The sequence below is a fragment of the Xenia sp. Carnegie-2017 genome, unplaced genomic scaffold, assembly GCF_021976095.1.
Source record: "Xenia sp. Carnegie-2017 unplaced genomic scaffold, XeniaSp_v1 HiC_scaffold_22, whole genome shotgun sequence".
Classification (NCBI taxonomy): Eukaryota; Metazoa; Cnidaria; class Anthozoa; order Malacalcyonacea; family Xeniidae; genus Xenia; species Xenia sp. Carnegie-2017.
The window spans coordinates 15,183,388-15,207,293 of NW_025813485.1; the positions used below are offsets into that span (position 1 = coordinate 15,183,388).

A 23,906-nucleotide genomic window follows, 5' to 3' on the forward strand; every position below is an offset into this window, starting at 1 on the left:
CTGAAATGCTTTTGATTGGGGATGAAAACCGAAGAGTTTGAGGGCGAGAAAGTTCTCATGCTTCACAATGGCATTAAGTCAATAACCCAAAGATTATTTTGGCACTTTTCCGAGAAGTGTGGTGTAAGTGTATCAGAAAGTAAACCTTCGGCCTCTAGTCAACATAATAATGATTATAATTATGTTGGACTCGTCTATGAATACAATTTGTTACATAAAAGCAAACGTTCTTTTTATATAGTTAAACAGTTTCTTTAAATATTAAGAAAACAGCAAAATATGTAAATCCATCACATTTGTTCCTGTCAAACCCGTTTTAACTAAATATTTCCCCCCTTTAAACCCGTTGTAAAATGTGAACGTATCATTATAGTTAAGATGTGTTAACGGATCGAGGCCGTCCTCCGTTGCATTCGCGATCAAGTTTTGGAAAGCATAAGCACCAGCAGCAGGAGTGGGCCCATCTTGACCATCAGTGCCTGCGCTCAGAAGAAGTGCATTTCTCTTAAATTTTGGTAACTTGTCCATTTCAATAGCGGCAGCTAATGCAAGCTCTTGATTTCGACCTCCACGTCCGTTTCCCTGAACAAAAACTGTTGTTTCACCAGAACTTATGATACATAAAGATTTTTTACTTTGTTTTTCATCATCACCACATGAACTATTCATATGTGCTAGCTTGGCGTATAGTTTTCCAACCTCTCTTGCCTCTCCGCGTACAGTTGTATTGTAAACTTCAACTTTGTACCCAAGCTCTTGAGCGGCTAAAGAAGCGCCTTCAATAGCATTTACATTATTTCCGACAATAACGTTGTAAACATGATTAAAATCAACACTGCTCGTCTCAACCTGCTCCTCACAGTTTAAATAATTCATTATGTTTGCTGGTATATCATTGGAAGCATCGAGATTGTTGACTATGTCCACACAATCAGTTTTTGTAGTTAGGTCTGGAGCAGTAGGTCCACATGCAATAACATCAATAGGATCATCAATAACATCAGATAAAATTAACGCTATTACCTACAAATTATATGAAACTATCATTAAAACTAAACAATCGAACAACAAAACTGTATCGTTTCTAATGTTACAAAAAACAATCATTGAAATGAGAAAATAGTGCGTGAAGGAATGGGGATTACTGTAGCCGTAAAAGATTTCTTGGCCAATATAACAACTTTTAAATAAATTTTAGAACAAAAAATCAACTATTTTTAATCATCAATCATTTTCATAAACAACTCACGGATGCAGGATATGCTGCTTGAGCCAATTTTCCTCCTTTGATCAACGAAAGATGTTTTCTGACGATATTTAGTTGCTCTATTGCAGCTCCTTTATTTGATAAAACTTTTGTAGCTTTTACTTTTTCTTCCAAAGTTATTTGTGGAACTGGTAAAGAAAGAAGAGCTGATCCTCCTCCTGTTATAAGAACCAGTAAAATATCGTGACAATCAAGAGTTTTGGCCATCTCCATGATCTTTCTGGCGGCAATATGAGAATTTTCATCTGGTAAATTGTTTTTGCTCCCTTAAAAATCTCATACTTCCTGGATCCTAAGTTTCCAGTAACATTTCTTTGACAAAAAGTTGAACTGGCATCATCCTATTGTGCAATTGTGTGAAACGACTTTAAAACGTTGTCAGGTCAATTTCATTCCGAATTAGCAGACAAAAAAAATTAAATCAAGTGAAGTTTGTTTTCCAATTTCACGTATATGAGGAACGGCAAATCAGTTTTCTATTATCTTCAACTGATATCTAACAACAATACTTACCATGCCACAGGGTACGCTAACAATTCCTTGAACAATATGCGCAGACAAAATATTTTCAATTGCATTAACCATGCCCAATACTGCTTTTCCAAACGCAGCAACATGTACATTATGATTAAGGCGATAATTTCGATCATCTATTGAAAGTTCATCATTCGAAACATTTATTTTTTTGGCCACCAATACGTAAGGTGAAACAGCTTTGACTCCAGCAAGAAAAATCTTCAAGGCATCTTGTTGAAGTTTCAGCATAATGTTGATTTAAACCTTAATATTTCAATAGATCAAACAAACAATAACGGTACTGTAACTACTGCTTGACTGTCCAGAAAGACTGGGTACAAAAGAAAAACTCAATCATGATGTCACACTAAGCAAATGAAGTTAATAAACTAACTTTTGAGATACTCTAAATCTTCTATTTTCAACACTAATGTATGGTATTGTAGAGCCATATGCATCAATGAAATTAAACTGTTATGCATCAATTCACATATATTCATTGCAAACTGATCAACAACACAGTACAAAATATAATCTTCATATGAATTCCATCACCTTAAAAGTTAGTTGCCAACTTTTCAATGGTTATTTCAGCCAAGTCACCCTATCATGTATCAAATGTTTTACGAAACAGGAACAGCTAGGAACACCTTAATTTCCTCATAGACTACAACAAAACATTATTCCCCAAAACACTGAGTTTAACAGTGCAAAAATATTTTGTGGGTATATATATATATATGAAAAATGAGAAACAACACATTCATGAATGAAAGAAGGCACAGATAAAAAAATATAAACTAATTGTGGCATTGGATCCATTATATCATTGCAAAATAATACATTACATTAACAATCAATTATGCAACAACAGATAATAATTGTTGTATCTTTCGTAAAAATAATGTAACACATTCTGATATATATATATATATATATGTTTGCTATTTTCACAACATTTGAACCTGTGTCAAGGTACTTTGATTTGGACCTGTGTTTATCAAAGGTGCAAATCTATAATCACAGAACTGAAATGTCTATGAAAAAGATTATTGTGATAGGTTTTTGAAGATCTTTGTCATAAGTTACAAAATGTGCTTCCTGTGGACTGTGGGATGAAACTAAAGATAAAGGCTTTAGGAAGAGTATTGACAAACACAGGGTACAACAGAATACATTGTTACAAAATCTATTTTCGGGTAATCAGCTCAGTAGGTATGCAGTTATATATATAAAATAAAATGAAAAGCAGGATGGATAGGCTACTTACAATAGCTACTGAAGTGTTGGATTGGTGCGTTCACTAAACCTAGATTGAGTAATCCTCCTCCTTCTCCATCACATATTACATGATACATGTTCCGTAATCCGCGCACGGTAGACACACCGTAGATCCGTACTAATTTCTGATTGGTTAAGATTTTTGCTCTGTTTGAGTTGAGGCGAGTGTTGAACGAATGTTGGAAATCGCTGTCAGTGTGGATTGTGGAAGTTATTGGACGATAATTTACGTCTAAGTTGTATCAACATTTCTTGTACTTTCTGAACTTGTATTTTCTTTGAAACTTCTTAAGGATATGTGTTGTTGTGATATTACAACACGCCAAAAGCTAAATTTTGTGGAAACCTAAGCTTAATTAAGGGCAATTGATCTGAAGGAGTTACAGCTCATTGCATATATATCTTCTGGATTATACTAAAAATATGAATCCAACAGCTAGTGCTCTTCACATTGGCGATATAGTATCATTGTACACTGAAGGTGTTGATAGTGGATTTCTCAGCACGCTTGGGTATGCTCTTCACGTAGACATTACAATTGTTGGCTGTCTTAAATCTTAAATACGTAATAAATGAGAAGTCGTTTTATCATTTATCATCGTGCTTCTTCCTATCTTTATTCTTAAATAAAGTTTTTAATGGTTGAGGTTTGCACTAAATTAAATATTTTTAGATTGGTTGATGATCGCTGCGTTGTCCAACCGGCAGCTGGAGATCTTAGCAATCCGCCTAAAAAATTTCGAGGTATGCCACAAGAATTTAAAATGTTTAATTCAAGGAAATGTATCTATTTTATGTCTATCGTTTATTATTGATTTTATTGAACACGTCTTTCATTGCCACAGATTGCATCTTCAAAATTTGTCCAATGAATCGTTATTCTGCCCAAAAACAATTCTGGAAATCTGCTAAACCTATACTTTCAACTGCCAGAGACACTGTACTTTTAACTAAACTTCATGTGAGTTTCTATATCTTCGTTATAATCATCAATCATTAAATGCATTACTGCCAAATGTTAAAAATGCCTTGATTCCAGTCTACATTTCCTATTTTAAAGTGATTTCTGTTTTCCATTTTCTGACTTCCTTGTCTTGTGTACATTTGCATTCAGTATAATGGATATCAGCACAAGATCAAAACACCTTGATCAAATGCTCATGCTATACAAAATGGATAGAATTTGAATTGAATTCCATTCAACACAAAAGAATGTAAAAATGAAGGAGATTGTTGATTTGAGAAGCCAATATCAATCACTAAAAAATCTGTTAAAACTTTCAAGAAACAACATTTTAACTCACTAGCCAGCATGCTAATACATGAAAAGTTTACAATTTTAGTACATTCATGATTGTTTAGCATGCAGCCGAAGTGGAGAAAAAGCAAAATGAATCAGAGAAAAAGAAATTAATGGGTCAAGTTGTCAAGTATGGAAATGTTATTCAGGTAATTTTGCACCTGAAAAATGAGAGGAATTTATTTATAATACTTTGCATACCTATGCCAAAAGAATATATTTTTAAATGAAAACATTGTGACTAGCCAAGTGTACCATATATGCAGGTGACAAACAATTATCATTGAATCTTTTTTGTCACTTACATTAGCAGTAAAGTTTCAAAAAAGTATATTGCTCAATGTTTAGAGTTGTCCTACATTAATGAACTTTGTATTTTACATCATTGAATGCTCATGGTGTAGTTTGATAAACTTTATATTCAATTAGTTTTACAAATCTTTTTTATAATGTGCAAAACATACACAAACTCCTTGCACACCCAAATGTCGAGTTCAAAAATTAAAGATTTCATTTACCACATTTTGATTCCCAATAACTTAACAGATTCTACATGTAAAGAGCAATAAATATTTGACTGCAAATAAAAGGTTACCTGCACATCTTGAGAAAAATGCAATGAGAGTGACACTTGATATAAATGGAAATGAGGTTTGCAAAAGTGAATGTATTTTTATGAATGTAATTTCTATTTTATAAAGGGTTTCTATTATAATATTATGTTATTCTTGTCCTGAATAACTTTATGATATATCAATCTCTCATTTGTTTCTTTTCAATATGTTGTAAGTCTTTCTAATTCTTTTTTCAGGGATCTTGGTTTTACATTTTACCATTTTATAAGTTAAGAACTCAGGGTGATGATGTACGTATTTAAATCTAGAATATTGCAAATTATTCAATTGTCAAAAATCGTACGTAAGTGTCAAACAAAATAATTTATAACGTTCATTGATTGATAAATTTTAGGTTGTTGTTAATGATAAGGTCATTTTGAGTCCTGTGAATGCTGGTCAACCTTTGCATGCCAGTGGAAGTGAATTAATTGATAATCCTGGATGTTACGAGGTAGTATTACCCTAATGACTTATTGTCTATTGTGAAGATATAGTTATAGTTGCATTTGTTATTTTGTGTATTTATCTTACTGCATACATTTGTTATGTTATATTACGTAAATGATACTCTGAATCTGTCTTTTATCTTTCTAGGTGAACTGTGTAAGTTCTGACACAAACTGGAAGGTTTCATTGTTTATGTCATTTGAGGAAAACAATGAGGAAACATTAAAAGGGGTCAGTTTTTTATCCATACATTAAAAGGGATCAATTTTTTATCCAAATATTAAAAGGGGTCAGTTTTTTATCCAAATATTAAAAGGGGTCAATTTTTTATGCAAACGTTTTACTCCATATATTGATGTTTATAGATTTATAAATTACATGTATAATGCATGTGAGTACTTAAATGTTGTAAATTTATATTATATGAGATTTTAATTTCAGGGAGATGTGGTACGACTTTTTCATGCTGAACAAGAGAAATTTTTGACCATGGATGAATACAAGACAAAATCCTGTGTGTTCTTAAGAACAACAGGTAGAACAACAGCAACTTCAGCAACAAGCTCCAAAGCATTATGGGAAGTTGAGGTATGTTTTTCTGTTTTTATGGGATGCATAAGGAATCAATAGGGATGTCAAAGGTGTTATTTACATACATGAAGAAAATTTATATACGTTGTTGGTGAGCGTCATCCTGAATAAAGCAACTGCAATAAAACATCACCTCGTCTTGAATGAAACATTACGTCATTTGGAATTACGTCATCTGGAATGAGACAATACGTCATTTAGAATTACGTCAGCTGAAATGAAACATTACGTCAATTGGAATTACATCATCTGGCACGAAACATTACGTCATCGGGAATGAAACGCACGTCATCAGAAATAAAACATGTCATCTTAATTGCAACATTTTTAGTTCGCTAAATTTTTGAGAAAGTGTTGAAATGAGGCACGTTTACTTCCTTAAATCGATTTTCTTGACCATATGTTTTGTTTGTTAGGTTGTTCAACACGATCCCTGCGCCGGGGGAGCTGCACACTGGAACAGTTTGCTAAGATTTAAACACCTGGCTACCGGATTCTATTTGGCTGCAGAGGTAAAAAATCTATTTTGGCTACATAGTGTTTGTGACGCACATAGAGCAAACTCACATCTTTTTGCTGTAAATGTTATTGTGGTTTTCTAGTTTTTTTGGTCGCTTGTCAATCGTGGTCGACTAGATAATTTTCATTTCTTTTCACCCTGAATGCTTGATCAGATAAATTGTCCTACCTACTTTCCTTAGTAGCTACAGTACATTCATTTTAGATTGACGATGATGATACAAGTGATACTACAAGAAACAAACTACGAGATGATTCTCCGGTCTTTCATTTAATTCAAGTACCGCAAAGCAACGACATATCGTCGATATTTGAATTAGATCCAACTACAATGGCTCGACCAGATAACTATGTACCAAGGTAAATCTATATGTATCCTTGTGAATAATGGAGCTACTCATGTTGACGATGACAGACTATATGAATTTTACTCAGTTTAACGACTGGATGTATATCGTTATGGATTGTAGTCAGAAATAGCGCAAAATTTCTCCTGTTGCTGCAACCAACCAATCAGATTTGAGGAAACGCAAGGATTTGTTTCGGGTTTTTTTTTTCATCCTTTTATTTTGTATTTTTATCTTTTTCCTTAGATCATCTTACGTTCGTCTTCGTCATTTATGCACAAATACCTGGGTCCATTCAACGACAATACCGATTGATAAGGAAGAGGATAAACCAGTCATGCTTAAGGTGATGATGTTTTGTTATTGCAAATTTTTATGAGAGATAATATTTATTGGTGCTGAAATTATTTAATTAGCTTCATTATGCGTAGTTGTGACTGATAAATTTATGAGTTAAATAAAAAGCTACGCGTTTGTCGACATTGTTTTAGATCGGTACAGCTTCCATCAGAGAGGATAAAGAAGCGTTTGCTATTGTACATGTTTCTCCTTCAGAAGTTCGCGATTTAGATTTTGCAAATGATGCAAGCAAAGTTCTTGGTGAATTTGCTCTTCGCGTCGAAAATGGTACGGCTACCCAAAATGACAGAAGGTACGTACGTATGATGGAAAATTATTGTCGTGTGCAATGATATATTCTGTATCTGAGCATTTACTTTGACCAACACATGCGAAGAATGGTTATTTATTATGTAAATGTCATCGGTTGATTACAGCGATTCTATCTCGATGAAAATCTTATAATAATGTTTTTTAGGTCGGTGACAAAATTACTAACGGATCTTGCGCATTTTGTAACTAATACGGAGGAGTCAGATGGGGATCCTTTGTCATTATCTTGTTCGAATCCCGACAGAGATCGTCAAAAATTGATGAGGGAACAGAATATTTTACAAGAGGTAGCTTGAAGCCATTACATCTTTTCATAAACGTTGCTAAAAGTTTACTTTACGAATATTGTTATCCTTCTTTTGAAGTTGCACCCTCTTTCCAAATCCAAGCCTTTGTAATACCTCCCCTCCCCCCTCCCCGTAAAAGCTAATATAGTAAACAAATAATTTCATGCAAAATGTTATTCATTTTTTTCTTTTTACAATTTGTTTTTAAGTATTTATCTCCTTATTGTTTTGCTCATTTATCCTCGTAGTGCCTGTGTTTGTTTTCATATTTCATTAGCATCTTTAAATTCCATTTTTATGTAGATTTTTCAGGTGTTAAGAACACCTTTCGATAAAAAAGACGAGGAAGCAAATGTCAAACCTGAAGATTTAACAAATCCGTCCAATGCACAACTACGTCACATTCTTCGCCTTTGTTATCGTGTGTTAAAATATGCTCAACAAGATTACAGAAAGAATCAGGTAAGATTTTTGAAATGAACTCGCTTATTGTATTGTCCTTTCTCTTTGCATTGTAAGATTTAAGATTATAATATGTTCTTGGTTTTACGTTTTTAGTAAATGATTAACAATTGATAAAAATAACTTTAACATTAACAATAATACTGCATGTGTATCTATTTATTATTGAAATTATCAAACTATATATAATGTTTACCATTACCTTTGGACAGGAGTACATTGCTAAGCAATTTGGTTTCATGCAAGCTCAAATTGGTTATGACATAATGGCAGAAGATACGATTACTGATTTAGTACACAATAATAGGAAACTTCTAGAGAAACATATCACTGCGGCTGAAATTGAAACTTTTGTGAATCTTGTAAGATTAAAGCGAGAATGTCGGTAGGGACACGTCGTTGTCTTTGAAATGAACTTTTGATAAAATAAATGCTCTTTATTTTCATCCCGTTAATGTTTTAGTTTTCTAGTATATTTATCTGATTTGTGTGTTTCCAACAACACTGCAATACCTGGAACGCAAGAATTGATATACAAGTCTGTCCTTGAATCTCCTTCAAATTCGGATATCTTAATTAAAACGATGTATGTATAGTTAATTCAATTATCTGTTATTTATTTTCTTTACGTAACTAACACGTCAGATTCTAATAAAGTAAATGGTTTGAACCCGGGAGTATCGTTACATGTTTGTAGATGTAGATCGTCCAGGTTGGTATAGTCCTGAGAAGGACTGTTTTTGTTGTTGTTGACTGACATTTCGACAACCTTAGCGGTAGTCATTTGACTCTGAAGATGACTACCGCTAAGGTTGTCGAAACGTCAGTCAACAACAACAAAAACAGTCCTTCTCAGGACTATACAAACCTGGACGATCTACATTTACAAACATGTAACGTCAGATTCTGGTGATCAATTGTGATTGTTGGTATTTATAAGAGCGTTATTTTTGAAAAAGAATTTTTTCATAATTTTCCCAGAATAATAAATGATGTTGTATATGTTGAATGGTCTACTCAAAATGGAACAGTTCAAAAGAAACAACACGAACTCGCTAAAGGATATAAACGAGGAAATAACGATGATGTGGAAATAATGAATTTTTATCGGTAAACCGAACTCTATTGTCTATTTTGCATAGAGAACTGCTGATATTTTCTAGTCATATTCCTTTAACATTAAAAATATTCACGTCTGTAATCAATTATATTTATAGACATCAACTTGATTTGTTTGCATGTATGTGTTTTGATCGCCAATATCTTGCTATAAACACCCTGAGTGAAGACCTCGATGTTCATCTTGTTCAAAGGTAACTTGTTTGAATTCTATTTTGACTGTCAAGAAGTGACTCAAAACGCAGTGTATATCTTTGAGAGTTGCAGAAACCTTCTTGTCTGCATGGGTCAATGAATAATGCGCGAGAATAACTCAGCTCTCTCTTTTTGACTTTTTCATTATTTATATAGATGCATGGCAGATGAAGAGTTACCTTGTGATCTTCGAGCTGCCTTTTGTCGTCTTATGCTTCACATGCACATCGATAGAGATCCACAAGAACAAATAACACCTGTAAGATATGCGCGTCTTTGGTCGGAAATTCCCCATGAACTAAACATCGATGAGTAAGTATACAATTTCAACGTCTTGTGAAGTAATACATAAATTTGTACTGTCAACTGGATCTACGTAACGCGAGGATACGCTATGTGTCATTTTTTTAAGAATATCATAATTGTTTACATTTAGTTATGATCAACAAGATATTTTTGGAAAGAGAAACAGGGAAATGTTTATAAAAACGGTCGACTTTGTTGAATCGTATTTAAGACAAATAAGCTCAAACATCTGGGCATTCAGTAACAAGGAACAAAATAAACTTACTTATGAGGTAAATTTAATCAAAACTCAACAGATTTTTGAATTGGACGTCACCCAATTGTATCCTACAATATCCTATAAGATGGACATCATCCTGTTGTATACTATAATATCCATCATTATAGGTTGTGCAGATTGCTCGACATTTGATTTATTTTGGTTTCTATGGTTTAAATGATTTGATCAAGTTGACAATGAAACTTTTAGCTATTCTTGATGGTGAACAACGCGCTTATGATCAAGCTAATGCCGTAAAATTAAAAATCGCGGCAGGTATATAAGTCATTGTTCAATTAATTTAATAAAGTTTTCCCTAGGCTGGTAAATTTTGCCAATACACTAACAAAACAATCTTCGTAAATTATGAGAATTGATGAAATATATGTGAACATGTTTTTATATGTTCATAAATCCTTTTTGTCTTAGGTAAGATAAAACAAAGTGTCCCAAAATCAGTGAGTACTATAGGTACTTTGATGACCCGTATGGTCCTGCCTGGTGCTAAGGATCCGTGGGGATTGATCGCGGCTTCAAGTCTTAACAACGGTAGTAGATGTTCGGATATTGCAAAAGATCGTGTTGTCATGGAAACTAACGTGAAAATTATCGAGATTTTGGAATTTATTCTTAACGTGCGCCTGGATTATCGAATTTCAAGTCTACTCACAATTTTCAAACACGAATTTGACTTAAAAAATGAAAATTGTTTAGAAAATGAAGGTTTGTTGTAAGATTTTTATGTTATGAAGATGTCTATTTGACGTCTTCTCAATGTGTGCAAATGTTTTTCTAGGAAAATATTTTGCTCCTTTTCTAATATATTGTCTCAATTACGAAGTGTGAGTGTTTGAAGAAAAGCAGCATTTGTACAAATGGAAGTCATAGATTTTCTTATGTATATTTACCTCAGCAGTTGTTTATTCTTTCATTCGGATGTCTAAGTTTAAACTGAGTAAACTTTAAATAAGTTTTGTCCATTTATCCAGTTAACGTGTAAAAGTATTTTTACCCAGATGTCTAAGTTTAAACTGAGTAAACTTTGAATGAGTTTTGTCCATTTATCCAGTTAACGTGTAAAAGTGTTTTTACGTACTTAGTTTAGTTTTAAGCTTAGTTTTCTCTCTGTTTGATGGTATTATATTCAATTTTAAAAGTACTTAGCTCACGTATTCGCAACTGGGCTAAAGTCCTCTTTTCTTCGTGAAAGCTATTTTATATTTTTTGATTAGCTAACCAACAAAGTCTTTAATTGTACTGAGCCCTTATGCATGTAATTCATGTCAATAGGAATTGACCTTGAGCGTGTTGGGATTCATGCTGAAGAATTATTTGGTTGCAACGTGTAAGTAACATTCATGTTATCTTCATAAAAAAACGTAGTTTAAAACTCTAGTTTTAAACCTTTTATGTGCACCTATATATGTGTAGAGATTTACATTAAATGGCCGTATGTTTATTCTTTTTTTACTAATAATTAAAAGTAGAAGTTCATCTGCATCAATTGGCAATGACTTAGACTTTGATGGAAATGGTGGTTGTACTTTCCTTCGTGTTTTGTTATCCCTCATCATTCATGATTATCCTCAACTTGTCGCTGGAGCCTTAAAACTTTTACTCAAGCATTTCAGCCAAAGACAAGAGGTCTTACAGGCGTTTAAACAAGTACGGTGATCGAAATGTTTGATAAATAGTAAAAATTCGTCTAAAAATTCTACTAGAAGCGTAGCTAGAACGTTAATAGGGTGGGGGTGGGGTGTATATTCATAAATTCAGCTAAGCCAATTCATATTTAAAAATCAGTCAGACGCAACTGAATATGTGAATACCCCTCTCCCACACACACATCCTTTAACGTTACGTCCCTGAATACGACCTTAAAGGTTGACTTAAATAATGATTTCAACCGTCTCGTTTTTCACAGGGATGTAAGTGCTAAATCATAAATCATTTTGGATATTTTTATCGGTTGATTTAGATGAATTTTTTAGCGCCACTTGGTAATCTGGCAACGCGATTCAAATTTGTTTGGCGTTTTCTTATTAAGCACGATGAAGAGATAAAATTTTCAAAAACCACAATTTGCTCTATAGTTGATTCAACTATCAACACCATTTTTATGGTAAATAACATTTAGAGCTTTGGAATGCAATTTTCTCTTTAGGTTCAGCTGTTGATTTCCACCAGAGACCGTGAAAACTATACAACCATCAAAGATTCTCTTGATAAATTGAGATTACTTGTGGAGAAGTCAGAACTGTGGGTTTACAAAACCAAGAAGGCAAAATCCGACGGCATAAAGAATGAAACAACGAAAAGAAAAAAAAGTACGGGAAAGGATCAAAGCAAAAAGGACGATGCAAAACGAGAAAGTACTGCTGATAATGGGAAGTCAATGGTTTGTTTTTGCTTATACCTTCAACATTCTAAACAAAAATGTTATTTTTACGTTTTATCCTATTATTATAAAATATAGATGTATCGCTTACGACTTCCAAGTGATGAATCTGGTGGAGAGAATGCCACTGAAGACATTGGTTTGTTAACAAACTACAAGATTATTAAAGACGTATGCTCATCAATAACCATTCTAGACTTCAACGGTCGAAATCAATACAACGTTCGGACTTTGATTCTTTTATAGATTCTTAAACATCTCTGTGAACTTTGTGTGACTATCTCGCGTGGAGTAACGAAGAACAACAAACACGAACAAAGATTGCTACGGAACATGGGAGCGCATACTGCTGTAATTGAACTCCTTCAGATCCCACACGAAAAGGTAACAGATGTTGAAAATGGAAGTCGATCCATTTATACTATCCATTAGTTAAGCATGATTTGAAGCTTTCAAGAGTATGGAGAAATAGGAAATTTCCTGTTAACTAAACATGAGATTATCGTCGAAAGCATCGTCCATTACTTTATATTTCGGAAAATTATTGTAAAAACACACTGAAAGTTTTTAATTCAAAGCATTATTTTACAAATAGTATCTTTTTTATCACTATTTTTTACCAGTAATCAATATTAACAACTATTACTTTAATATAATGACTTTACAAGTGACGCAAACTTCTTCACAATGCGTACTACCTTAACGACTATAATGTTAACAATACAACGCACCACCAATTTAACTGTTACAGTCTTTTTTCGTTTCTTGCCTCGCCAATTGTGATCATAGCGATTTATTTTTTTGGGTTTTTTTTGTAGAAAAAAGACATTTACATGAAAGAAGTGATGACTTTGGCCCACGAGTTTTTGCAGTATTTCTGTCTAGATAATAAATACAATCAAGCACTTTTGTATAAACATCTGGACCTTTTTCTTATACCTGGGGTATGATGGGGGTAGATTGTTCTTGGGGGTATGTTTGCACTTAAAACTTTTTCTACAATTTTCAAAGTGTCAATTTTCTTTGGACAATAATACTAATAACCAGTGTAGCTTTTTTGGTTTTTTTTTTATTTAAACGTTTACTTGTGGTATGGTTTACTAAAATTTAGTACTTAATCTTTTCAATCAATTGATAGATTCAGGAAGCTCAGACTCTGCAACATATATTTCAAGAAAACTTGCCCTTGTGTAACGAGGTTTCTGAGAAAGTCGTTCATCATCTTGTTCGTGCAATAGAAACAGAGGGTCGTCATGTTCAATACATAAAAACCTTGCAAACATTGGTAAAAGCTGAGAACCAAGCTGTTAGGAAATGTCAAGATTTCATAATGGTTGAGGTATGATGATTGAAATGTGTTTTTGTAGAACTTGCCGTGCAACGTTTAAGCTCTAGACATTTATATAGACTTAAATGAAAATTGGTTTATTTTTTGTGCTTAGATTTTAGTGTAAGGAAATGTTGTGCGTACTCGGCATTGCTATTTATTTTCTACATTTAATTTATAATTTCAATCGTGCTTCTACGTCAATATGGAAATATTTATTGTACAGTACTCTTAAGTGCTCTTATTAAATTTTGCGACAGCTGAGTTTTTATCTATTATTAATTGATTTATCCGTGGTTGAGTCAATCAGACAGTAGTCATTATCATTTATGCATAAATAGTTTTACCAAATATTACAATGAATAAATTGTTTGCGTGAAAAGAAAACTGTCTGTTATTTGTCTTTGTCTTAATTAATGATCTTGACCATTTATGATTTATGATTTTACGACAGCTCCTGAACTCCGGTGACGAAGTCTTGTTATTTTACAATGAGAGAAAGTTGCAGGAACAATTCTTTGAGCAGATGCGCGCAGAAAAAGACAATCTTCGTGAATCGAGTCCACTTGCCTATCACATTCAACTCGTAAAATTACTGGCAAATTGCACTGAAGGAAAGAATGCAAACACAGAAATAAAATGTCACAGTTTGCTTTCATTGGACGATATTCTTCGTGTTGTTACTCATCCTGATTGTATACCTGAAGTAAGTCATACATGAAGTATAAGTCATACCAGAAATGTTTCTGTAGAAATCATATGTCATGTAGAGTTCACATTTGTCTTAACGTAAGCTATGTCCTAATTTCAATGTGGCATTACTTGTGAAATCAGTACTTCTCGAGTATGATGATTTGGTCAAATTTCATTGCAGATAAAAGATGCCTATATTTATTTTCTTATTCATTGTTATGTGGACACCGAAGTGGAAATGAAAGAAGTTTATACGAGTCAACACATCTGGCATTTGTTTGATAACTTTTTATTGGATATGTCAAGGGTAAGACAATTGTTATGATGGTACTGCACGATTTTCACTCCTTATTAAAGAATCTAATGGTAAGCAATGCATTAACTGCGTTTCTTTTACATATTTAGATCTACACGAATGGCCATCGTCAAGCAATCGTCGCTGATTCACTGGATAATTACGTCACGTCAGCCATTATGGATGTTATTGCAAAATTCTTTACGTCACCATTTTCTCAAGGCAGCACGACTATTGATGTATGTAGGTTTTGAATTTTTCTGTTATTTGAGAAAGGAGCTTTCTTTAATTTTTGGAATTTATTTTCAATTCTGCTCATTCATGAAAGAAAAAACGTATCAAGTGAAAACTTATGTTTGCTTTTTTTCTGGTGAAAATGTTTTTGTTGTTGCGTCAAGGTTATCGTAAGCCTCTTAAACGTTTACTACTTGTTCAATTATAGGCTCATCATAACGTTTACTTCTTGTTCAATTATAGGCTCATCATAACGTTTACTACTTGTTCAATTATAGGCTCATCATAACGTTTACTACTTGTTCAATTATAGGCTCATCATAACGTTTACTACTTGTTCAATTATAGGCTCATCATAACGTTTACTACTTGTTCAATTATAGGCTCATCATAACGTTTACTACTTGTTCAATTATAGGCTCATCATAACGTTTACTACTTGTTCAATTATAGGCTCATCATAACGTTTACTACTTGTTCAATTATAGGCTCATCAAACCGTGTTTGTTAAGATACTTCAAAGTGTTTATCGTCTATCTCAATGTTCAACGCTTACTGGTTGTCAGAAGTACAATGTGGAGGCATGCATTCAAACTCTTTGTGATGTTGGTACGTTATTTGAGTAGGAGAAAAATTGTACCAAGTGCGCATGTGTGAAGAAAATGTAGCCGAAATATATGCGACAAAATGTCTTTATTAGTAAAACATTTTGTCCACGGTTTTTTCATTTGCCAAATAATTCTCCAAATGTTTATTTTGTATTGACGTATATTTTTGTTTTTTGTTGACATTTATTTATTTTTTATGTTGCTTGGTAGCAAAGACTCGTTCGATAGCTGTTCCTGGTGATTTGGAAAATCAAATAAAAATGATGTTTGATCAGAAGATCATTGTGATGAGGAGTACCCAAAAATGGTTGAGTCGTGGGAAAAAGAAAGAATCAGTTGTCAGTAAGCCACTTTCTAAGGACTACAGAACTATCATCGAAGGTTTACAGGTAAGTGGTATTTTTGGAATGAACTTGCCAAACACCAACCAGAAAATTATCTTTATTACGTATTTTTTATTTCTTTCTGGAAAATCCTTTCTGAAAAATTTTATTTTTAGGACGTTATTTGTTTGTTGGAGGATCAGTTGCGACCTTTGATACAAGCTGAAGAATCCGTACTTGTGGATATTTTGTACAAACCAGAGAGAATGTTTCCTCCTAATTCTGTATGTAGGTCAAAATCAGAGAACGGGGTTTTATTTCCAGGTATTTTTTACTTAAAAATGAATTTTCCCTGACATAACTGAAAATTTGGAGGAAGTTTATTTGAGTTGACGTGTAGCTTTTAAATATTAAGATTTAGATTTTACGTTCGTCTTTGATTGCAGGTTGATAAAACATTTGGAGTGTTTTCTTGAGGATGACGAAGGATTGTGCGTTCAAATTTTGCAGCATCTCAGAAATATGATTGAAAAGGAGTCACGTTATGTAAGAAAGGTATGAAACGTTATGTAAGAAAGGTATGAAACGTTATCTACGAAAGGTATGAAACGTTATGTAAGAAAGGTATGAAACGTTATGTAATAAAGGTATGAAACGTTATCTAAGAAAGGTATGAAACGTTATCTAAGAAAGGTATGAAACGTTATGTAATAAAGGTATGAAACGTTATCTAAGAAAGATATTAAACGTTATGTAATAAAGGTATGAAACGTTATCTAAGAAAGATATTAAACGTTATGTAAGAAAGGTATTAAACGTTATCTAAGAAAGGTATGAAACGTTATGTAAGAAAGGTATGAAACGTAATGTAACAAAAGGATAAAATTGGTTTATAAATGTTGATTCAATCATATTTAGTATCAATATTTAAGATGTCTGCCAATTATTAAAAGAAAAATTTTTTCGCATATAGGCTGCCAGTTTGAGGTCGTTGTTGTTGAAACGATATTTCGGTGAGGATACTTCGAAGACATTAAAAATCGTTGACGAAACATCTATGTCAAGAAAAAATGCTTTTTCTGGTGGTGAAACTCGTGTCTTAAAGCGAGCTGGAGTTACTTTATATGAGATGCAATGTCGATTAAATACTTGTGGAGCAACTGATTTAGTTATTGATTTAGTCATGAAGAGACCAAGTTATCCAGTATTTCTCGAGTCTATAAAATTTGGCATTTCTCTACTGGAAGGTGGAAACTCTGTGATTCAGGTACGATCTTCATACATTGTTTCTGTCTTTCAAAGAAATTAGTTTTAGTGCTTTTTCTTTACTTTGTTAAATATCTTTATTTTTACTTGATTTTAGAAATCGTTTTTCGACCGATTTGTCAACGGGAAATCTGAAGCATTTTTTCAATGTGTTCATGACAAGATGAAAGAAGCGGATTCTGTCATAAAGAACAATATGGCAACTCTTGCTGAAAGTATTTCGACTTCATCACACAATTATGAAATGTTTGAAGGCAATGTGAAGTCTTATATTGAAAGGAAGACTCCAGTAAAAGAAGGTATGAGACGGTGACAAATGTACATGCTCATCTCCATCTTCTTCCTTGAGCATCTTTGGTGATGACGTGAAGAGTGACGTAACGTGACCAACATCGTGTGTGATGACTTAATATTCTTTAAATACTTTACAGATTCTCCGTCTTCTTCGTTGAACATTGCAGGCGATGATGTAAGGGAGCAGTTATCAGATGCGGCAGCTTATACAAACACAGCTTATGCAATAGCCCGTCGTAATCGTCATTCTGAAAGAGACATTGAACTGGGGACTACTAGAGCGTCTTTAGAATACCCTGGGGAGGATAGTGGATCAACTGTGACTGCAAATGAATTTCTTAAAGTGAAACCATTAATGAGATTTTTGCAGCTTCTTTGCGAAAATCATAATTATGACCTACAGGTAAGTTTTGTCCCTTTTTTCTGCAGAGAATATCAATAGTTTAAGCTTATGGAAAACTATGAAAGATTGTTATATGCAGTGCGGTGTTTTGAAGTTAAATGAAGATATGATCTTCGCACTTTGCTGGACAATTTAAGCAATTGTCTCATGAACCTGAAAATTCAGGTGACTCAACGGGATCCGTTGTTAGTTATTTCACATAATTTCTGCTGAAGTCGTATTTTTGAACCGTAAACCTTATACTGGCTCATCACAATATATAATTGATTTTCACATTTCGATTTTATCTCTTTAGAAATATATTCGAGAACAAGACAACAAGACAAGTTACAATTTAGTTCTTCAAACACTTCAGTTTTTGGACTGTATCTGTGGCAGCACGTCAGGAAGCCTTGGATTATTGGGTTTGTACATTAATGAAGCAAACGTAGAGTTAATCAATCAATGTCTGGAAAGTCTCACAGAATATTGTCAAGGACCTTGTCCTGAAAATCAGGTTCATTATTGTTTTTTACCACGCACTTCTTGTTGTCATCTTTTTTTTTCATGAAATGTTTGATATTTTTAGAATGATATGGCGATGCATGACTCAAACGGAGTGGATATTATCTCAGCCTTGGTTGTGAATGAAATAAATCCTTTGGCGAAACAAAGAATGGATTTAGTATTAGAACTCAAAGTAAAGCCATTTTGTTTTCTTTTTTCTTTAATAACATACAGTATCATTTCTCTTGGTATTTTCAAATTTCATGCTTCAAACAGACTACCACCTGATTTGATTTTAAAAATAGCACTTCTTTTGAATTGTAATTTGCTTGTTCAACCTTTGTTTGTGGTTTGAATCATCGACAATTTGTTTTAGAATAATGCTTGCAAGACTTTGCTCGCCATTTTGGAAAGTAGGAACGATAGCGAAAATGCCGAAAGGATTTTGTGCAGCTTAAGTCCAAAACAACTGGTTTGTACTCGTTTATGTCATTGTTATGTCATTGTTTGTTTCGTACTCATTCTTCATTTACCGTCTCTGGTTCATAGAATACCGCATTTCTTCATCGTGTATATTAATTATTTAAGATCGAGTCGTTCCAGAAACTTTATAATCAAGAGCGCTTCGATAACAACAACGAGTATGGGGCTGATGTTTCTCCTCTAGAAGTTGGACATAATATTTATATTTTGGCTCATCAGGTAGTACTTCGCATCCTACAGCAAAGTTTGATTTCTGTCGTTGAAAATTTTAATGCGTTGTGTAAATGATGGATTCTTCTATAATTGTGTAAAAAAGCAGTTAAGTTGATGGAACAGAAGAGTAGACAAAGTGAAGTAGTTGTGGACAATAGAAGAGTAGAACTGTTAAAGATATAGAGGACTGGAAATAAAAGAAGAAACTCAGAAATTTACGAAGGAGGAAAATGGAAAATTAACGAAAAGAGCAATTAAAGATATTGAGAAGAACTACTAGAAAAACATAAGAAAGGAGCGTTATAAAAGAATAATAGTGTAGGTAGAAAAACAGAAGTAATAGAAGAATGGACATTTAGAAAGAATAAGTACTGTACAAATGAATAGATGTTTTGATGACTGGATCACTAGGTGTAGTGCAAATAAAAAGTGGTACAGATGATTGTCACAGAGTGTGTGGTCAGGAAAACGATCCAATGTTCTTTCTATTTTAGCTTTCACGTCACAGTAAAGATTTATTAGCACTCATGAAGGAAAAAGAAGAAGACGAAACGGAAGGCGCGATGACGTATTATTCTGGCCATACTGCACAGATCGAGGTTCTTTAACCATGATGTTAACATAACTTTGTTTTGTTTGTTAAGTTTATTTTGTAATTTCTTACAGATTGTACGTTCTGATCGAATGATAGAACAAATAGTTTTTCCCGTACCCCAAATTTGTGAATATTTAACTGAAAGAACTAAACATCAGGTCTTCACCACCACTGAGAGAGATGAACATGGAAGCAAGGTAATTGAATAACGCGTGGAAAAAACTGCTGAATTAAGGCATTAATACCACTGCAGCATTCAACAAATTTTTACACTTTCAAAGTTCTTGATTTTTCTTGTTAGGTGTCCGATTTTTCTCAAGAAGCGATGATTTATTTTGTGAAATGATTTGGCAAAAGAAACTTAGAGGTTTGAGCTCTGATTTTTTAAATTGGATCACAAAGTGAGGCTGTGTTATTTTGGGCCTTTTTTCCATATTAAATGACAAAAAGTTTTTGTTGTTATTCAGAAAGCCCAGTGTTATTTTGGCTCAGCAACCAAATGTTACCAGCGAGCGTGTGTCAATGCACTTAGCTGTGTTTATCAATATTCTCGTCGCCTTGTTTTATCCTTTTTCTACAACGTTGTCAGGTTGGAAATGAAACAACAAAATTAACTAGTTCTTTTGCATCATTTATTTTTCTTTGTCCCAAAGCAATTTTCATATAAATGGCATGTCATTTCTTTTGCTATTAAACATTTCTCTTGCCTTTACCAGTTTATCTTGTATTGTCTTTATATTTAGATATTGATTACCGTCTCTCGTTGTTGTCCTGGTTCGCCATCTTCATTTCATTTTTAATTCTTTTGTTTTTCCTCGTTCTTCTGCTATTCGAACGTTTGTATTTGCTGTTATCGTTCGCCTTTTCTTTTTATTTGGACTAAAAGCTACCCTTTTGCTACTTGGTGTAGTTAACGTAAGTTTTTTTAAGTTAAACTGGCGTCTTTTTTATTATTTGGTTTGAATTTATAAGACTTTAATCAACAGTCCTTATTGTAGAACAGAGATTTGACTTGGTGATGAAGTCCAAGTATTGCCTTTAAAAGCGTTTTTGCTTTGATGACTATCAATTATAGAAACTTTAGAACTACTACCTAGGCACTGACCCAGGTTGAGATTTTTAAGGCAATGTTTCCATGGCCTATAGACCAATGTTTCCTTTAGACAGTTTAGTTGTCTTATTATATGACATATTTTGTACATTACAAAAATTTTGAGATATCACTGTCTTTATTGAAATTGTGTAACTTTTCAATGTCAGTGTGTAAATCAAAGAGAAAATTTTCAAAAAAAAATCCCGTTCCGACTATGTCTCCCAATACCATGAGACAATTGAGCAACAAGAGCGTTGTCTGTTATTCCTTATTATTGTTATATACCATGATTATCATGATATACTATCATTATCCTGATGTACACTATCATTATCCCGATATTTACTATCATTATCCCGATATATGCCATCAGCCCATATGCATCCCATCAATCTAACATTACCCAATCTAGATAAACTTGCTCATTTTTTTAGTTAATAGCGAAAACTACATTTCTCATCGGTTTTGTTGGCAATAAAGGAATATTTCAACAAGGTTTACCTGCATTGCTTGGGGATAAAGATCTTCTCATACATCTTGGCTTTTTTGCATTGTGCTTTTCAGGATTATGTATAAATGAACTTTTTTACAGTTTGCTGGTAAGTATTTTTTAAGTAAAGTTTTAATTTATATCACTGAATAAGATTTGTGAAAGAAAATAAACCTTCATAGTAATATATTTATCACAAACTTGACTCAATGAAAGTTAAAACTGTTTATTACTAAAATGGGTAACGAATATTTTCATCAGTTATTAGATGTTGTTTTGCGTGAAGAAACCTTAGTGAATGTGGTTCGCAGTGTAACAAGAAATGGACGATCTATTATCCTAACTGCGTTACTTGCCCTCATTCTTGTTTACTTATTTTCCATCGTTGGATTTCTCTTCTTGAAAGATGATTTCGTTGTTGAAGCTGAAGCAAGAATTCAAGGAAATATCGGTAGTAGTTCCATTCCTCCTAAGGATTTTCGAGAAATTTTTCCTAAAGATATGTGTATGTTATGTGTGACTATCTGAATAATCCACTGAGTGGTTTAATAAGAGACTGGAGAGAGTGAATTATGTAGTTAGATATGTACATGTGATTCTGACAAGTGCAGGTCATTCTTTCTTCATCATTATGTTATATATATGCAATGTCTTCACATTTACTATTTTGAAGGTGGATCAAGTGATAGCAAAGGTCATTGTTCTGCTTCAAAACCTTGGGAACAACAAATTGATCCCAGTAACGATGAAGACACAGTTGTGTCTGTAAAAGAACACGCGTGTGAAACGTTAGTGTTGTGTATTATCACAACTTTAAACAAAGGATTACGTAACGGTGGTGGTATTGGTGACGTATTACGTCCACCTTCTCTGAAGGTGAGCGAAGTACTGGGAACTACTTTGTGTTTTTTGTGCGAAATTATTTTTGCTTTTCAGTAGTAATGATTAAGATGTTTAGCGAAAATGTCTATGCACAATGCTTGTGTAACTCCTTAGCAAATATTGTGTTTATTTTCCATCTGTTAGGAGCCGATGTTTATTGGTCGAGTCATATACGATATGTTGTTCTTCTTCATCGTTATAATCATCGTTCTTAATCTAATATTTGGTGTTATTATCGACACATTTGCTGATCTTCGTAGTGAGAAACAGAATAAGGAAGAAATATTAAAAAACAGCTGTTTTATATGCGGTAAGGTTAATGTTTGTCTACATTTCGTATTCACTTTAACATTTTTGTATTTATCCATACATACTTTTCTTTGTACAGGTTTGGGTCGATCAGAATTTGTAAACAAAGTTGTGTCTTTCGATGATCATATAAAAGAGAACACAATTTATGGCATTACTTGTACTTTATTGTATTGTTGAAATTGAAGAAGCGAACTGATTTTACGGGTCCACAGAGCTATGTACAGGAGTTAATAAGGGTAATTTTTATCAGTTACAAATCATCGTTGGTTAGAAATTCATTACTGATATAGTTATCAATGAAAAAGTCTTCTGTTTCCGAATTTTTTATGCAATATCTTACCTTCGAAACCCAATCTTTACAGCAAAAAAACTTGGCATGGTTTCCCCGAATGCGAACTCTTTCCTTGGCAGTGGATGCTGAAGGCGAGTCGGAACAAAATGATGTGAAATTATTGCAAGAAAAGTTGGATAACACGACGAAAGAAGTGCAAGCACTTTCAAGTCAATTAAAGGAATTACGTGAACAGGTAGAAATATGTCTTCTGAGCTGAAATTTATTTTCATCGTGTGTTTTATTTTTTACCAATATGCTATGATGTTATACTCGATATGGAACATGTGTGAGATTTGAAACTAAGAGAGGGAGGGAGGCCCTAGAAAGATTTAAAACTATGCGAGGGAGGGGAGGCCTAGAAAGATTAATTTGGTGTTTTACATGTTGTGCTATCACGTCTTTTAGATGTCAGAACAACGTAAATATAAACAACGTCACTCATTGCTTGTACCACAAACATCTTTCAACTATGGCTTGAATGGCATAATACCACCACGTTCGTAGCTTAAAGAAAACCCGATGTACGATTACATATTTTCATTATGCAGCACGCCTTACTGTATAAACTGTACTGTAGTACAGTCGATATAATAAAATTCCATGTAAAATATTAATTTTTATTTTATTGGTACACAATACGACATACTTTGTCAAGGTTAAACGTTATCTAGCTTTTATTTTGTAATAAATTTGTACAATTGTATTTACACAAAGTATGCTGTTACTATGAGATTACAATTCCCTGCAGCGAAAAGTTTAAACTGCAAATCTGCAAGTACCTTACAACTTTGCAAAGTTAGGATATGTGCATTGATTTCAGTGTCTGTCTGATTGCTATGAGAAAAGTTGTATTGACAATGTTCACATACACCCGAGTCTGGCATAAAGAAGTCTACACGTCAAGGACGCGCATTAGGGGCGAGCGATGTGACACGGCCAACGTAAAATATGAATAAAAAGTCGGTCAAAAAACTGACAGAGGACGTAAAAGT

At 33.4% G+C, this 23,906-nt stretch overlaps 2 protein-coding genes across 2 annotated transcripts; one reads left to right on the forward strand and one right to left on the reverse strand.

Annotated features, from left to right (window-relative positions):
* Window positions 1–158: 158 nt before the first annotated feature.
* Window positions 159–3,139, reverse strand: LOC124445196 (glycerate kinase-like). The gene is made up of 4 exons (XM_046995904.1): window positions 3,054–3,139; window positions 1,777–2,047; window positions 1,250–1,533; window positions 159–1,023 (listed from the first exon to the last, which is right to left on the reverse strand). Exons 2-4 carry the CDS (start codon window positions 2,030–2,032, stop codon window positions 262–264), a joined length of 1,302 nt encoding a protein of 433 aa, XP_046851860.1. The 5' UTR covers window positions 2,033–2,047; window positions 3,054–3,139; the 3' UTR covers window positions 159–261.
* Window positions 3,140–3,242: 103 nt separating this feature from the next.
* LOC124445677 (inositol 1,4,5-trisphosphate receptor type 1-like) lies at window positions 3,243–23,617 on the forward strand. The gene is given in 60 exon segments (XM_046996427.1): window positions 3,243–3,576; window positions 3,738–3,808; window positions 3,910–4,025; window positions 4,427–4,513; window positions 4,911–5,015; window positions 5,176–5,229; window positions 5,334–5,432; window positions 5,576–5,659; window positions 5,870–6,016; window positions 6,436–6,531; window positions 6,744–6,898; window positions 7,132–7,231; window positions 7,377–7,537; window positions 7,703–7,844; window positions 8,148–8,306; window positions 8,519–8,691; window positions 8,770–8,892; window positions 9,288–9,416; window positions 9,524–9,619; window positions 9,777–9,932; window positions 10,057–10,198; window positions 10,314–10,461; window positions 10,615–10,908; window positions 11,476–11,530; window positions 11,670–11,850; window positions 12,350–12,583; window positions 12,662–12,754; window positions 12,830–12,967; window positions 13,402–13,527; window positions 13,722–13,922; window positions 14,365–14,616; window positions 14,785–14,910; window positions 15,009–15,137; window positions 15,621–15,741; window positions 15,951–16,129; window positions 16,240–16,369; window positions 16,372–16,387; window positions 16,510–16,618; window positions 17,037–17,330; window positions 17,427–17,628; window positions 17,761–18,026; window positions 18,322–18,522; window positions 18,595–18,705; window positions 18,889–18,984; window positions 19,101–19,214; window positions 19,703–19,807; window positions 19,875–20,013; window positions 20,105–20,170; window positions 20,271–20,315; window positions 20,318–20,392; window positions 20,547–20,609; window positions 20,612–20,718; window positions 21,331–21,495; window positions 21,648–21,837; window positions 22,060–22,262; window positions 22,413–22,578; window positions 22,657–22,710; window positions 22,713–22,816; window positions 22,943–23,107; window positions 23,320–23,617. Coding segments are annotated over 60 exon segments (8,046 nt in total). The 5' UTR covers window positions 3,243–3,487; the 3' UTR covers window positions 23,419–23,617.
* The last annotated feature ends 289 nt before the right edge of the window (window positions 23,618–23,906 follow it).